Source organism: Pinus tabuliformis, chromosome X (genome assembly GCF_031772625.1).
Source record: "Pinus tabuliformis cultivar Carrire ecotype Pingquan chromosome X, CPIR1, whole genome shotgun sequence".
NCBI lineage: Eukaryota > Viridiplantae > Streptophyta > Pinopsida > Pinales > Pinaceae > Pinus > Pinus tabuliformis.
This window is the reverse complement of record NC_142308.1, coordinates 734,599,502-734,614,245: the sequence shown is the minus strand read 5'-3', so window position 1 is coordinate 734,614,245 and position 14,744 is coordinate 734,599,502. Positions and strand designations below refer to the sequence as shown.

General features: G+C 36.3%; 1 protein-coding gene and 1 long non-coding RNA gene across 3 annotated transcripts; both read right to left on the bottom strand.

Moving 5' to 3' along the window:
* Positions 1 to 1,052: 1,052 nt before the first annotated feature.
* LOC149142023 (GABA transporter 1-like) lies at positions 1,053 to 13,653 on the bottom strand. 2 transcript variants are annotated; one of them, XM_089449984.1, is made up of 9 exons: positions 13,447 to 13,653; positions 11,796 to 13,010; positions 5,664 to 5,816; positions 5,345 to 5,575; positions 5,149 to 5,246; positions 4,719 to 4,905; positions 4,476 to 4,606; positions 1,695 to 1,931; positions 1,053 to 1,591 (listed from the first exon to the last, which is right to left on the bottom strand). In XM_089449984.1, the coding sequence occupies exons 3-9, from the start codon at positions 5,770 to 5,772 to the stop codon at positions 1,211 to 1,213; spliced, it is 1,374 nt and encodes a 457-aa protein (XP_089306110.1). In that variant the 5' UTR covers positions 5,773 to 5,816; positions 11,796 to 13,010; positions 13,447 to 13,653; the 3' UTR covers positions 1,053 to 1,210. The 2 variants fall into 2 exon arrangements, with proteins under 2 accessions (XP_089306110.1, XP_089306111.1); XM_089449985.1 differs by lacking the exons at positions 11,796 to 13,010; positions 13,447 to 13,653 and having other exon boundaries at positions 5,664 to 11,752.
* On the bottom strand, positions 12,961 to 14,544 carry LOC149142022 (uncharacterized). Its single transcript, XR_016264953.1, has 4 exons — positions 14,424 to 14,544; positions 13,950 to 14,037; positions 13,652 to 13,875; positions 12,961 to 13,556 (listed from the first exon to the last, which is right to left on the bottom strand). It is a non-coding gene; the product is annotated as an uncharacterized LOC149142022 (long non-coding RNA).
* Between the last annotated feature and the right edge of the window lie 200 nt (positions 14,545 to 14,744).

Here is a 14,744-nt window from a genome sequence, read left to right as displayed (position 1 = left end):
TGCTCACGCACATAAAATTATTAGTTGTCCTCTTTTAACAGTTTTCATATTTGCCACATTTACAGGGAAAATAATGAAGAAGCCGATCAGCTTTCTAAAGCTGGCTTACAACAGGTTCTGGGCGGATGGGCGATAGAGGAATTCTTCCAGGGGCATCAAACCATATCTCAGCAGCCCCCTTTCGCTCCTCCTATGTGATCGGGGATACCTTTCCTCTCTTATATACATTTACAGTTTTGTTTATTTTCATGTTTTAAAGACTCTGTCATCATATATCTTATTGTATATATATGTTTTCGGCCGCATAAGAACGGTATCCAAACATTATCATACTCCACACAGTCGACTGATTATATGCACCGTTTTTGATATCCGGGGTTGTTTTCCTTCGTACAAGGAGACCCCAAATCGTGCTTTTTAAAAATGTTTATGTTTCAAAATCTCAGAAAAAGGGAAAATGACGGACAGTCATACTTGACAGAGCAGTTGGTGAAGCTTTTTTGAAGCTCAAAAGAATACAGCTAGTTGGGAACAGCTCTAGCCGAGCAAATTTCTATGAAAGTGATCCAAAACAGAATGTAAAACTTTTTATTATGCTAATGAAAAGTTTTGTTTTTTTCTTCGGAAAAAAAATTAGTAGTTTATTATATTTCACACCAAGATGACATCTTTAATATAGTGCATATGAGATCAATAGATTTTAAACTCAGAGATTATTTGTAGATCTTTTCAAATTATATATATTATTTTCAGTTCAATGCCCCAAGCTCTTTTTCTCATTCTCTCACTGTGTATGTCAATCTTTTCCGATTATGTAGATTGTTTTCGAAACTAGAAAGTTCAAACTTTATAAAAGACAAGGTGGTGACGAAATGCTTTCCCTTTTATAACAATATGTTAAAGAGTATATTCAATATCAATTCACTTCTCTCATGTGATTTGTATATTAAAAAGACGACTGGACCATAAACTCCGTGATCTCCTTTTAATATTGAGAAGATTATGTATATTGTTTTCGAAACTATAAAGTCCAAACTATACAAAAGACAAAGTCCTTGAAAACTAATCTGTGATATTTCTTAAAAAATGATGTGGGATGTTTATTGTAACAAGTGCAGCCATGCAGGGTATTGTACAGCATTTAGATAAGAATCAAGGAAGGTCGAAATAGAATGGGTGGAAAATATGCTTTCCCGATGAATGTACAAGTTCATATGTTTGCGAATAGCTTATAGCTACTAGCATCAATAGAGATTTGACGAATCGCTGCGATGCAACCCAGCACTCCCAAGATTGAAAAAATGAGAGCTATGAGGGTGTTGATCCAGAAAATCAAACTCTTCTTTGAAGGTTTGAACGTTATGTTGTAAAAGAGTAAAGGAAAAACAAAGTCCAGAGGCATGAACCCAAATGCACCAATCACTCCAACAATGTCTCCAAAAAATGGTAGCATTGCGGCAATCAAAGTGGCCACGCTTACATATACCGAGCGTAGGAACAGCCTTGGTATGAGATTGCGTAGAGAAAACCTTCCGTTGCTCGCATCTCCCCATTTTCCCTCCAAAACTTCAAATGTGGGCTGTGAATATACCTGAAACATGACCTCCCTTCATTATAACATAGCCCAACATATCCTTTTTGTATCATTCAATTTCGATAAAAACATATAAATTAATGGATAGAATGTTATATACCAAGGCAACTGCGAATAATTGAAGGAGAACGCAAATGTTTCCTGTGAAGAGCAGCCAATTAGGTACAAGAGAGGGCTCCCCGGTAGGAGCCAAGTTGTTGAATATGTTGCCTTGTGACTTGTTACCGAATGCCCAGTAGCCTGATACTGCCACCGAGAAAAATGTTGCTATCACCACTATGTAGCATATGCACAACCCTTTGAACATTTTGCCAGAAACAGGGGGGTATAGCGTTGCCTGCAGAACATTATATGAGTATGGGAATCAGTGCCAAGCATTCAGAGTTATATACTCTGTGTCCCTTTGCAGAAACTGATGTCTAACATTGCTGCACAGCTTCTGCATGCAAGCAATGAGATGCATTGCCCAATACAAGATACAGTCTAAGATTGTTGAGCATGACAGAAGGCTAAACAAGTATGCAGTTGTATTAAGGCTATGCTCAAATAAAGGACGAACACAGATCCCTTAACCCAAGATCTGGAGGGATAAAGACTGAAGAGTAAACTTTATATATTATATATTAAATGTTAGAAGGGATCTATTTTTCAATGTCTAGTAATTTACTCATAGTTAATGTAACCCAAGATCCAGAGGGATAAAGACTGAAGTGTAAACTTTATACATGCTATATTAAATACTAAACTATTTTATGTAACATACATTTGTGATGTATTTTTTTCACTCCACCTACAGACGCTACACTGTCTTCCGATTAAACTCCAAATGCAGGTTTAGGGAAAGCAGATGCAGCTTTCCTTTTTGATAACTGTTGTGATAGATATTTTTTTCCAGTAGAACAAAAACAGACCTTTTTTCATTATAAATGAGATGTTACATAATTCTATTACAAACCGTTGTTGCCCTTGAGAAAGGGAGTCAAAAATGTGTGTATCAAAGAGAGAACAGAGAAACAGAGTAGAACAGATAAAGCAGCATAGGTACATAGAGGCAGGGAAGTAAAGCCGAGCCCATACTTTCTCAATCCTAAACAACCGAGGCTTTGGGACCCAGACCACTCACTCTTCCATCTTGAATGTTGAATTTTATGTAGTTAGAATTTGGTTTGACCGTTTTTCCCTGAAATGCCGCTCTGTAATTATTTTGAAATGGTGTATTTTAATTTTTGTGAACTATACCAGCCAATTTAAATATTCCAAAAAAATAAAAAACATTAAATTTATTTATACAGTTAAAACACATTTTAAATTACAATTTCACCCAAAATTATATTAAAAAAATAAATTACACAACACTATTTTAAATATTGTATTCTTTGTACTATGAGAAAAAGTTAACAAGTACCAGAACATATATGATACAGGAAATTTAATTATACATGTATGATATGGAAATTTTGATCTTATAAGTTTTGGAAAATTCTGACACTAATATGAAGGAAACCTAATTTTTTATCAAGATCGGAAAGCCATTATTTTTTTAACATTACTTTACAGTTATGATAAAAGTTTTCTCGTATTGCTGGTTGGTAAGTTGGGTCTTTTGGTTCTGTTTCCAACTTTCCAGTGCTTAAGACTTGTAATTTGCTTATCTTTTTCTGGGTCTGGTTTGCTCTCCTTCACAGTCTGGTTTGAAGGTGGGGTTGTAATGGTAGCTTTTGTGGCTGAGAGCTGTATTGCTCTGAGATATTGGTCTGGTTATTATGGTTTTTACTGCTATTCCTCTGAGTCTTAATGTTTTGTACTGTCTTTATAACTCTGCTGGCTAAGGCCGCTCGCTTATGGATGTATATATGCTGTAATCTTTTCAATGATTAATGCAAGTTTTAATGGATGTTTTTTTGCATCAGCTTTCCAAAAATAAGTTTTCTCATAAATGTTGCAGAACTTATGTCGAGTGCTTATTTGCTTGGGCCCATTTTCCCATGCATGTTCAAAATGTTCCAACCATCCAAGTTTAAAGCCCCGTCCCCACAAAATCTGCAATTAATACAAAAGGACTTAAGTCCACTTCGGAAAATGATCACCGTATGAATGCAACATGGCCCGTGAGCCACGTTCCCAACCATATTATTATGGACCTGTTTGGCAGTCTTAGAACAGAAATCCCCTCAAGCGTGTACTCTGACCACCTCGGTCTAGCTGAGGCATTTGACAGGCAGTCTAAGAACAGACATCCCCTGAAGCATGTACCCTGACCACCTCGGTATAGCCAAGGCATTTACATGTAAGCTCTTAAAACTCCATAAGACATTTACCCTTTTTCCGTAAACTTTAATCTTCCTCTTTACCATAATTTCTGGAAACTTATCGAATCCAACCTAATTTCAATCGAACTCAACCTAATCCAACCTTTTCAGTTACTCTGGTTGCTTGGTTCCTCTGGCTCTGACCACTTTGATGGATAGAAAAGTAAACCACACAATATACACCATGAGCTGCTAAGTAAATTTATTTGATTTAATTAATTGAATCTATATTTTTTAATAAACTTAAAATTGTTAATAATAAATATGCTAATTTTAACTCACACACTATTCACATTTCTTAAATTTATACTTTAAGCGATTGTTAATTTTAGCTCACAGATACATGACTCACACTACCTAAATTTAAACTTTAGTTATATTGCTAAAATTATCAGCTCAATAAGAATAAATAGGAGTAATTAACACATCCCACACCAACAATACCCTATTTATTTACTTACAATAGTTATTTTTTACATTGCAGATAATGGTATATATTATCTTTAAGAGAAACTCAGTTGGAATGCTGAATCTGGTAGAGTAAATAATGTATAAAAATGAGTGTAGCAGACCTGGATCTCTGGAAGAATCCCATTGCCATATGTTGTTGCAATAATTGCTACAGAATTGAAGGCTCCAAAGACCTTGCTGACAGTGCTTCCAGTTAAAGAATAATCCTTTTCTGGGTTCAGTTTTGAATGTCCTGTGGATTGAAAAATCAGCAAGTCATGTAGGAATATTTATCACAAGGATGCATAACTTCAAATATGGCTCTCAGTTGCTTTCTTATCTGCAAACGAGACATTGAAGCAAACCTGCATGAATGGATCCGCCCACCGCGCATAGGCTGTATAGCAAGCACAAGATCAAGGAAAACAAGTTTATGTGGCGAAGAGAATGGAAAGATGGCATCTGGGACAAGAATAACATTGCAATCCCGAATACGATGATGAATTCATACAGCTTCATGGGTCCCTTTGGATGATAAATCAAGTAGATAAACTGCACACTTTCACAAACATATGCAAAACGGTTAGCAGCAAGTCCATTTATATTACAGATTCATTTGGCTTTGATTCAGAAAAAATTCTTTGGTCGAGTTACTGATTTGAAATTCATAAAGTTTCTGGAAATCTACCACAAATGCACATAAACAGGGGACTTTATTTCTCATCATATAGCTTCCAGCAAAAGGGGAAAAGGTAGCAAAAATCAAGATGTTCAAGGCAGAATCGAGAGAAAAACCTTCAAGCTCTGACCCCCAAGCAGAGTGGAGGAAATGACAGAACCCAAGCAAACTGCGAATTGCATCGGCGCCACTGTCAAACGAGCCCATCTGGGTCCTATGGCAATGAAGAAACACATCGTCTATTTAATCGATAAATCCATTCGAGGGTTCTAACAAAGTAGAAAGGGCCACGATGATCAATAAATAATATACCTATAATGTCTCTGGCCATGTCTCTGAAACGGAGGTGTCGATTGCCTTCCAATTCCAGGCGTTCCAACACAATGGATAGGAGATTGTAGGAATAAAATGTGACTACGGCCCCAACTATGAGACACAAAACCCCCGCAAACCATCCTAACCCTGCAAACGCAAATGGCAGACTCAGCAGGGCCGGTGCTACTATGGATGTAGTCAAATGGTAACCGGCGTGTAACCAGTTCCCTGCAGAATAAACATAAAACATAAATTTTTATATTGTGTTTTTAACTAAAATGAAAACATATACCCAAAGAACTAGAAAAGAATATACCTTTGGATTCCAAGACAAATACAGCTCCTGCATCCAGATGATCCTCGGATCCAATATCACTATTGCCGTTTATCAAACCCACCGATTCTGCATCGCTTCCAACCGCCATTGTTTGATGTGAATCCACCCACAATCGATTGTTTTATGGCAGTACTGAGTTGAGTTTTATGTCAGACTGAATATGCAACCATGATTCTATAGGCTCCATCCACTTCAGATCATTAAATTAACTAGCATTTGCACCAGATGTTGCAAAGGAAACGCCGTAAGGCATAAAATGCAGAATTCCATTATCCATGTAGTGTGTGCATTATTGAAGAAGGTGGATATCTCTAAATTTGTTAATTTGTTGCGAACATTTATGTTGTTGCATTGCTAATTTATTTAGAATCTACTACTACCTCCTTGGAATATAATTGTAGATATGGGTCTCCTGATCTCTTGTAAACATTCTAATTTGATGATTGTTATAGCTATCCATCCCATGAATACTATGGAGATTTTAACGCAAACCCTAAAGCATAATGAACAAAATTGATGCGGCTATGAATTTTTCCAACCTTCAGTCCTCTGATTGTGAACTCTAAGCCACATTTCAAGTTTACCAAAGCAAACCCCAAAGCATAATGAACAAAATTGATGCCGCTATGAATTTTTCCAACCTTCAGTCCTCATCTGATTTTGAACTTTGGCAAGAGACCTTTTAATAGTAGGCTAAAAGATTATTTTGAATGTCTTACAAGTCACAAGTGGGACAGGGGACTAGTTCGTTATGGTATATGGGATCCAGAGAATTATCAAAATGGATTTACAATGCAGAGAAAAGATTTGCAGGAAGCTTGAAGCTTGAATTCAATGCTGAGGCCACATCATGTAAGAGAACGAAAGATATGTAATTGACAAGTTTAATATAATAGCCAATGAGGGGAGGTTCCCCTAGTTAACTTATGACACCAAATCAAGAGGTGAATTTAGTCGTTGTACTTCTACTTCCTTGAAAAGCTTGTATGGAGATCAGATTGATGCATGATTAGGTTATTTTTCCTTCTCAACTCTGTATGTGGAATTGGGTTTTCTAGCTTTGAATAATGAGGCAAGGGAAGTTTTCATGAATTGTAGATTGTAGGTTATTTTAGGAATAAAGACATTTCTGTTTGGGAAATGGCTGTGTCATGTTTGATTGAATTACACATCATTGAGACTTTACTAAAACATCCAATAATATTAACATTTATTAGAATTTTGATGATTTTCCTTATTTTGAAGTGACTCCAAAATGCTACGCATGATCATTGTTCACAGTGTATTGGACCATAGTCTTTGATAAAATTGTTTTACAACTCATGCAACTGCTACTGCCTCTTTAATTATTTTCATTTGAAAATTGCACCATTTAAGCTCTGTGATATTCTGGTGATGGAACATATAAATTTTATTTTACAATCCTCCCTGCTACCATCTCTAAATCCTGCAAGTACTTAGCAAGGCTCCCCACACCCCACCATTTAAGCTTAGCCATATTCTAGTGATGGAACATATAAATTTTACTATACAATCCTCCTTGCTACCATCTCTGAATCCTGCATGCACTAAGCAAGGCTCCCCACACCCGAAAATCAATTTTCAAGGGAATATTTTTAATAACGGCATGTGCATCATCCAGTTGCCCTGCAAGACGAGAAGATCGACCATACAGGCATAATGATATAGCCCAAGTGTGATACAATAAGAACAAATTGGCAATATCGTTTCAGCTAAATTTGGTGAGCTCGGAGGTTTGTTTGCCTCTCAAGCCCAATTATTCATGCTCTAGAATCTAAATTGGGAAAAATTTATTGATCCAATGTTGTAAAGTTGATGATCGTAGAGAAAAGATCCATGAACATAAGAGCAAACTTCATGATTTGATGGGACCAAAATCCACATAGTCCAAGTAATTTATCTATCATTCAAAAAGGATTTTTATTCAGATGACTGAACATTGTCCAAGTAAACTTATCATTATCATTCAAGAAGATTTTTTCAGAGAAGGGAGTAGAACTCGCAATTATTGGTACCACTAAGATAACTGAGATAGCATAGCATCGTTGATAAGAAAAATCCTTGATATGATAGCTCACAGACTACATTAGAGTAAAGCGAATAATGTAGGTGTGCCATTAATAAAACAAAAGACCAAGTAATTTCGACATGTTCAGAAAAGAAACCATATATGACACAGTTAACCAAAAGAAGTAAAGATTACAATGAAGATCACGGCATCTTGCCTTCAAGGGAGTGTTTACTAAATTCTCAAGATTAAACATGTAGTCCTATGCTCACTCAGAATGGTCCTACTCCTATGCTAGCTGGCAGCAAGGTATGACCTGGTTTTTTATTATGGCAGACCATACCTAATACTGTTTGTAACTTTTTTTACAATATTAATACATAAGTAATTTAGATTTTTTTAAAAATGCAATGTTAGGGCATTACATTTAGACAAAGTTGCTCACAAATTCGCTACCTAAACATTCATTATCATTCTATGAATGTGTTCTGATAACATATTTCTATAGATATGGGTTGCATCTACTCTTTTCACGGTTTGTATATTAGTTTATATGCCTTCGTCTTGCCTTTGGGCAGGCGCAATAGGCGCAATATCAGTTCAAAAACAAAACTTAATAATGCAGCCAATCCAGTCATTCGGCAAGGTTGGGGCCTTATGCTTTTTATTTTCTGTGTTAGTTTAAACTAATACCAAGGAATTCAATTCTACAATTATATTATATGGGCAGACAGAAAGACCCATTAGCCCTGATTTTGCAGTATATGAAGCCCAAATTTCTTGGCTATCTAATTACTAATGTAGTTGGACTTGGAATAGAGATGACTGCTAAAATCTAATTATCACTGTAGTTTGACTTGGACTGGCATTACTTGCCAAATGTTTGGAAACTCAGGCTATCTAATTACTAATGTAGTTGGACTTGGAATAGAGATGACTGCAAAAATCTAATTATCACAGTAGTTTGACTTGGACTGGCATTACTTGCCAAATGTTTGGAAACTCAAAGGAGCAATCTAGTCGAATAGCAAGAGACTTTTTGGCAAGTTTTAGACTGAAGTTTGTTGTTTCACTTTCAACTACATTTCAGTGAATAATCGCTTGGTGAAATTCAGAACCGAAGGTCAATTACCAGTAAATATTGATCCTACCCAAGGTATTTTCAAGGTATTTGGGAAATCGGTAATTAGAACTCGCAATTATTGGTACCACTAAGATAAATGAGATAGCATAGCATCGTTGATAAGAAAAATCCTTGATATGATAGCTCACAGACTATATTAGAGTAAAGCGAATAATGTAGGTGTGCCATTAACAAAACAAAAGACCAAGTAATTTCGACATGTTCAGAAAAGAAACCATATATGACACAATTAACCAAAAGAAGTAAAGATTACAATGAAGATCAGGGCATCTTGCCTTCAAGGGAGTGTTTACTAAATTCTCAGGATTAAACATGTGGTCAGAGCTCAAACAGAAATATACCAGGAATAAGCCAGGGCCATGAAATTGAAAATCTATAGGCATCTACTCCCATCACAGACATTAGATCAATATCCTCCTTCAAAACCCACATGAAATTTTGCATCAGGTTGATACCCAAATCATCTAGGAGTTTCAGTATTGATACATTAGTATGAAAACAACAATAATGGGGTTGGACATGCACATAAAGCTTGAGGATGGCTTACAAGTAGCCACTGCATATAGGTTGTCCTAGTGACATTTACTCTTCTTAGATTTGCAGATAATAATACCTTGTAATGACGGTATTGATCAACAACTACATCTGCATTACCTCCATCCACAGTAATCCCTGAAAATACAGTTAAAACAAACAATAGCTACTTCCAGCCTTGGCCTTCAGAGTCCCAAAGTAAAGTAAGGAACTGAGTAGAATGCAAATGAAGGGATGAATGAAGATATGTGATGAAACAGACCTTCCCTTCCCTGTTGAGTTTACCGAGGCCATTCTCAGGGCGAGGACCTGTGAGAGTACCGTTACACTGCTTATCCAACAACCCCATTGCTCTTATTTCTCCCTCTATGTAAACAGATAGGGTTATTCAGAGTTAGTGATACTCAAATCCTAGCAACCGAAATGGGAGATACCGCTTACTTGAAATTTAATAGCATCATGATGGAGGGTTACGAAACCTTAGCACTTCTATTGATTCTGAAATTGCCCACTAGGTCAACTGAAACTCTTGCCCCTGCCTCTACCATTGGCCCTGCTGCATCCTCTATCACTGCCTGTCTTAATGAAATTATCCATGCCACTGGATCTACTAAATCTCTGTTTGTCACTAGTAGTGCTTAAAGAAGGGCTGTTGCTGGAACCCAGTAAATAGCTCCAAGTCCTGAGTAAAGAAGGTCTCAGAATCTGTTGCTCGATAGTCTCCACCTCTCACAGAAAAAAAGCATACCAAACAGATGACAATGGACAAGACAGCCACGTAGATAATGAAGAAATAGATTGAATTCGGCGGGAGGATATACTATCCTAGCAACCGAAATGGGAGATACCGCTTACTTGAAATTTAATAGCATCATGATGGAGGGTTACGAAACCTTAGCACTTCTATTGATTCTGAAATTGCCCACTAGGTCAAGTGAAACTCTTGCCCCTGCCTCTGCCATTGGCCCTGCTGCATCCTCTGTCACTGCCTGTCTTAATGAAATTAGCCATGCCACTGGATCTACTAAATCTTTGTTTGTCACTAGTAGTGCTTAAAGAAGGGCTATTGCTGGAACCCAGTAAACAGCTCCAAGTCCTGAGTAAAGAAGGTCTCAGAATCTGTTGCCCGATAGTCTCCACCTCTCACAGAAAAAAAACATACCAAACAGATGACAATGGACAAGACAGCCACGTAGATAATGAAGAAATAGATTGAATTCGGCGGGAGGATGAGTACAATGTTGGATTTTTTGATGCCAAGGCCGGTTAACGAGCGGCAAGTGACTTTACGCTCTACCATAGTTGGGGAAATGTTGTGGTTTCCCCAGTGGCAGAGTCAATGAGGGCTATGCGGCCATTGTGGCGAGGCAAGGAGACGTAGGTGGGGAGATCCAGGAATTCGACTTGGGAAAATCCACTGGTTTTCTATTGCTGTAATAAGTTTGGTTGGAGCTGCAATATCCCGATCTGGACCTTCTCTTCAGCTTCCCAGTGAATGGTTATAACCATTCAACTCCCTTCTTTTAATCCAACGATTGACAATACTATAATCGTCTAACAGATGATCTAACGGCACAGACGGATGACAGGTAGATTTTAGGGAAGTTTATTTCAGAATATGAATATATTAATTATGTTAAATGAGTTTTTAGTTAGTTTTAATAATTACTTAGCCTCGTTTTAAATTTGGGGAAGTCTTTATCACTATATGTGACAATCACCATAGTAAAGTGATCTAAGTAAATAGATATCACATATTTTATAAAAACATAATTAAAAATAGAACTTGACAAATATGGTATTAGATTAGTTATTGTTATTGTATTAATCAAATTATCATCTATCTTGTTTTATTCTAATGCATTACATTTGTGATTATGGATTCAGATTTATTACACTTCTAATTTCTTATTCTGGTGAATAAGTTCACACTAATTTGGTATCAAAGTAAAGATATTTTGCATTTCGAAGAAAAGACTAGCTTGCATTTAGGAAGCTTATTTTCCTCACTGGAACTAAAAATTCTATAAATTTTTAACCTTATCCCAATCATGACCACCCACACCAATTTCTGACCAGAGAGGAAATATGAGTTGCTGAAAAATGATTGACATCAAGCAATTTCTATGGAAAACGTCTCAAATAAATGAAACCATCTATAATAATATAACTTCTAACTAACCTTGTTTCTAGTGTCACCTATATCATTTAATGAAATTTCAACAAAAATACTAGTGTCATTTATATCATTTAATGAAATTTCAACAAAAATATTTCTAAATAATAGTTTTAAGCACCCATCAAATTAATAGAAAACTAGCAATAATAAGAGTAGTCAAATAACCTATGGAGTTAGCTATAGAATAACCATCTAACAAAGAATATGAAAAAAATGTCTACCTACCTGATTTTGACTAGTAGCCCGATCGTATTCTTTATCAACATTTCTCCTTCTTCAACACGTAATCACATCTTTGCAACGAATCAATCTCCAAAGTGATTAAGATTAAATATAAATAATATAATCAATCAAGATAAACAAACCTACATAGGAAAAACATCCGAGACTTTTAAGTTGAAACAAAACATTCTTGATTTCATCTTCTTCGTAGATAGCTAACCCTAATAACCTAATCGTGACTCATTTCAAACCATAAATCAAGCTAAAATAAATAACCAAAACCTATTAAAAAAGTTAAAAGCAAACAAATCTCATCCTAACATGAAATAATGAATAAAATATTTAATCTATTGTTGAAACAAATATCATTCTAAAATGAAATAATCAATAAAAAAATTTAATCTATAATTGAAATAAACAACAACAACAAAAGCTTTAACCTCTGTATGCAACAACTTTTACGAATAAAAAGCGTATGATTATAAAACAACTCTTACAAACAAAACTTTCTAAGTTACAAGTATATTAATCCACCCAGCAAAATCATCTATCAAACTCTTCCACTCCAATGAGTTTCATCTCTACCATCCTTCTTCCATTATGTCGTACATCCTGCAACAAATAATCCCCCAATTAAACAAATGCAGAAGCACAAGTAGCGTAGCTCACAATATGCCTTTCATCTATATGACTTCTGGTTGAACTTACTTCAGAATATCTTTAGTGAAATTTGGTAAAACAGATTTCTAGATAGTTATTTTACATCCGTTTAGCATGACTTTTTCACTGGCTTAACTGCATCTTCTATGGGGTTAACGGTTCACCTAGCAGGAAAGTACAGAAAGGGCTACATGAGTGACTATCCATTGATTTGGCACATACCTACCCCATCTTCGCACAAAATGAGTATGAAAAGATCTTATGTATACCATCCCCATCCCCTGTTCTCAATTTCACTGACAAAATAAGTACGAAAGGCTTTCGTGTCCTCTTCTTCCTCCAAGAAAATCAAGTAACTCTACCTCATCCTTTCCCTGCAATTCCACTGCAAACGATTTGTGAGAGGGAAAGACAAGTATAGAGTCACGGCTTAAGAAAAAAACAAAACAAACCTGAGCTGTCATCTTCGATTCCTTGTGGTGAGCCCCGTTATAAACCTTTTTACCTGTTTCAAGTAATTAACCAAAATGCAAGCAACTGCCAAAAAAATATGAAAAGCTGCACACGGTTTATATCAATAAGACCATAAGACAACTATCGCTGCTCTGTGCAAAAAATTAAAGCCCTTACTAGTGTTAAATAATAGATAAAATGTTTTAACTCTGGAACCATGTTAAGAATACCGAGAAACATCAATTCTGGCTAATATGCAACAAAATAAAATAAAAATGCCGCAGCAAAGGGCAACACTAAATAAATTAATTTTAACCTTCATCCTCTACTGGGTTAGCTTTACTATATAGATTTACGGGAGAAGTCTATTGTAAGTATCTAAGAAATGATGGAATGCCTGTCTACATAGATTGACTGAATTTGTGCCTGCAGATAGTATAGCGAGAATGACAAAATGTTTTCTCTGTTTTTGAGGAAATGGAAAAGAAGAATCGATACTTTCTCTCTCTCAAGGAACAGGAAAAGAAGAATCAGTACTTACCTAATATTGCTCGCCTAACAAAATAGAATGAACAAGGCAAAAAGGTATACGAACATCCTCTGGCACTATTGTACTCTTCTCCAGCGTGTGTTCTCATCTCCCCAAATTCACTGTCAAACATTAAAGTTTAAACACCGCCTTAGACAGAGTTGACAGAGAAACACAACGATAAACAGATATAGAAAGAAATAAGAAAACACATTACAGATTAAGAAACCGTAGCTTCTTGTCTCAAATTCTCCCTCCATGGGGACCCCTTCTCTTCCCCTGTTGTAAAATTATTAATCAGGTCAAAACAAATAAGCAAAAACCGCCAAATAGAATAAAAGCACCATCTCTACCGTGATAGCTCTGGCAATTTTCCATGGCTTTACTGTGAAATAGAAACAATTAATAAAGCCTTCCTTCATGGCCACCCCTTCTCTTCCCCTGTTGCAAAATTATTAAGGCGGTCAAAATCATTAAGCAAGAACCACCAAATAGAATAAAGGCACAATATCTACCGTGATAGCTCTTGCAATTTTCCACATCTTCACTGTGAAATAGAAACGATGTATAAATTCTCCCTCCAACGCAACCCCTTCTCTTCCCCTGTTGCAAAATTATTAAGAAGGTCAAAACCATTAAGCAAGAACCGCCAAATAGAATAGAGGTACAACATCTACAGTGTTAGCTCCTGCACATTTCCACGGCTTCACTGTGAAATAGAAACAATGAATAAATTCTCCACCATTCTCTTCCCCTGTTGCAAAATTATTAAGCAGGTCAAAACCATTAAGCAAGAACCGCCAAATAGAATAAGGCACACTATCTACTGTGATAGCTCTTGCAAGTTTCCACGGTTTCACTGTGAAATAGAAATAATGAATAAATTCTCCCCCTATGGCGACCCCTTCTCTTTCCCTGTTGCAAAATTATTAAGCAGGTCAAAACCATTAATCAACAGCAACCAAATAAAATAAAAGCACAATCTCTACCGTGATAGCTCTTGCAATTTTCCACCGCTTCGCTGTGAAATAGAAACAATGAATAAATTCTCCCTTCATGGGAACCTCTTCTCTTCCCCTGTTGCAAAATTAGTAAGAAGGACAAAACCATTAAGCAAGAACCGCCAAATAGAATAAAAGCACGATCTCTACCGTGATAGCTCTTGCAAATTTCCATGGCTTCACTGTGAAATAGAAACAATGAATAAAAATTGTTGAACAGTTTGAGTTTTCTGCATAGCCATCGTCTACCAGCGGCAAGTGACTTTACGCTCTACCATAGTTGGGGAAATGTGGTGGTTTCCCCAGTGG

Bases quoted from the DNA above. Each gene is read 5' to 3' on its own strand.
- LOC149142023 (XM_089449984.1), bottom strand. From the start codon at position 5,772: ATGGCGGTTGGAAGCGATGCAGAATCGGTGGGTTTGATAAACGGCAAT. The intron at 5,247-5,344 runs GTATATTATTTA...TCATTGCCATAG, and splicing joins CATGGCCAGAGACATTATAG to GACCCAGATGGGCTCGTTTG. The intron at 1,932-4,475 runs GTCTGCTACACT...AATGTTCTGCAG, and splicing joins GGATTCTTCCAGAGATCCAG to GCAACGCTATACCCCCCTGT.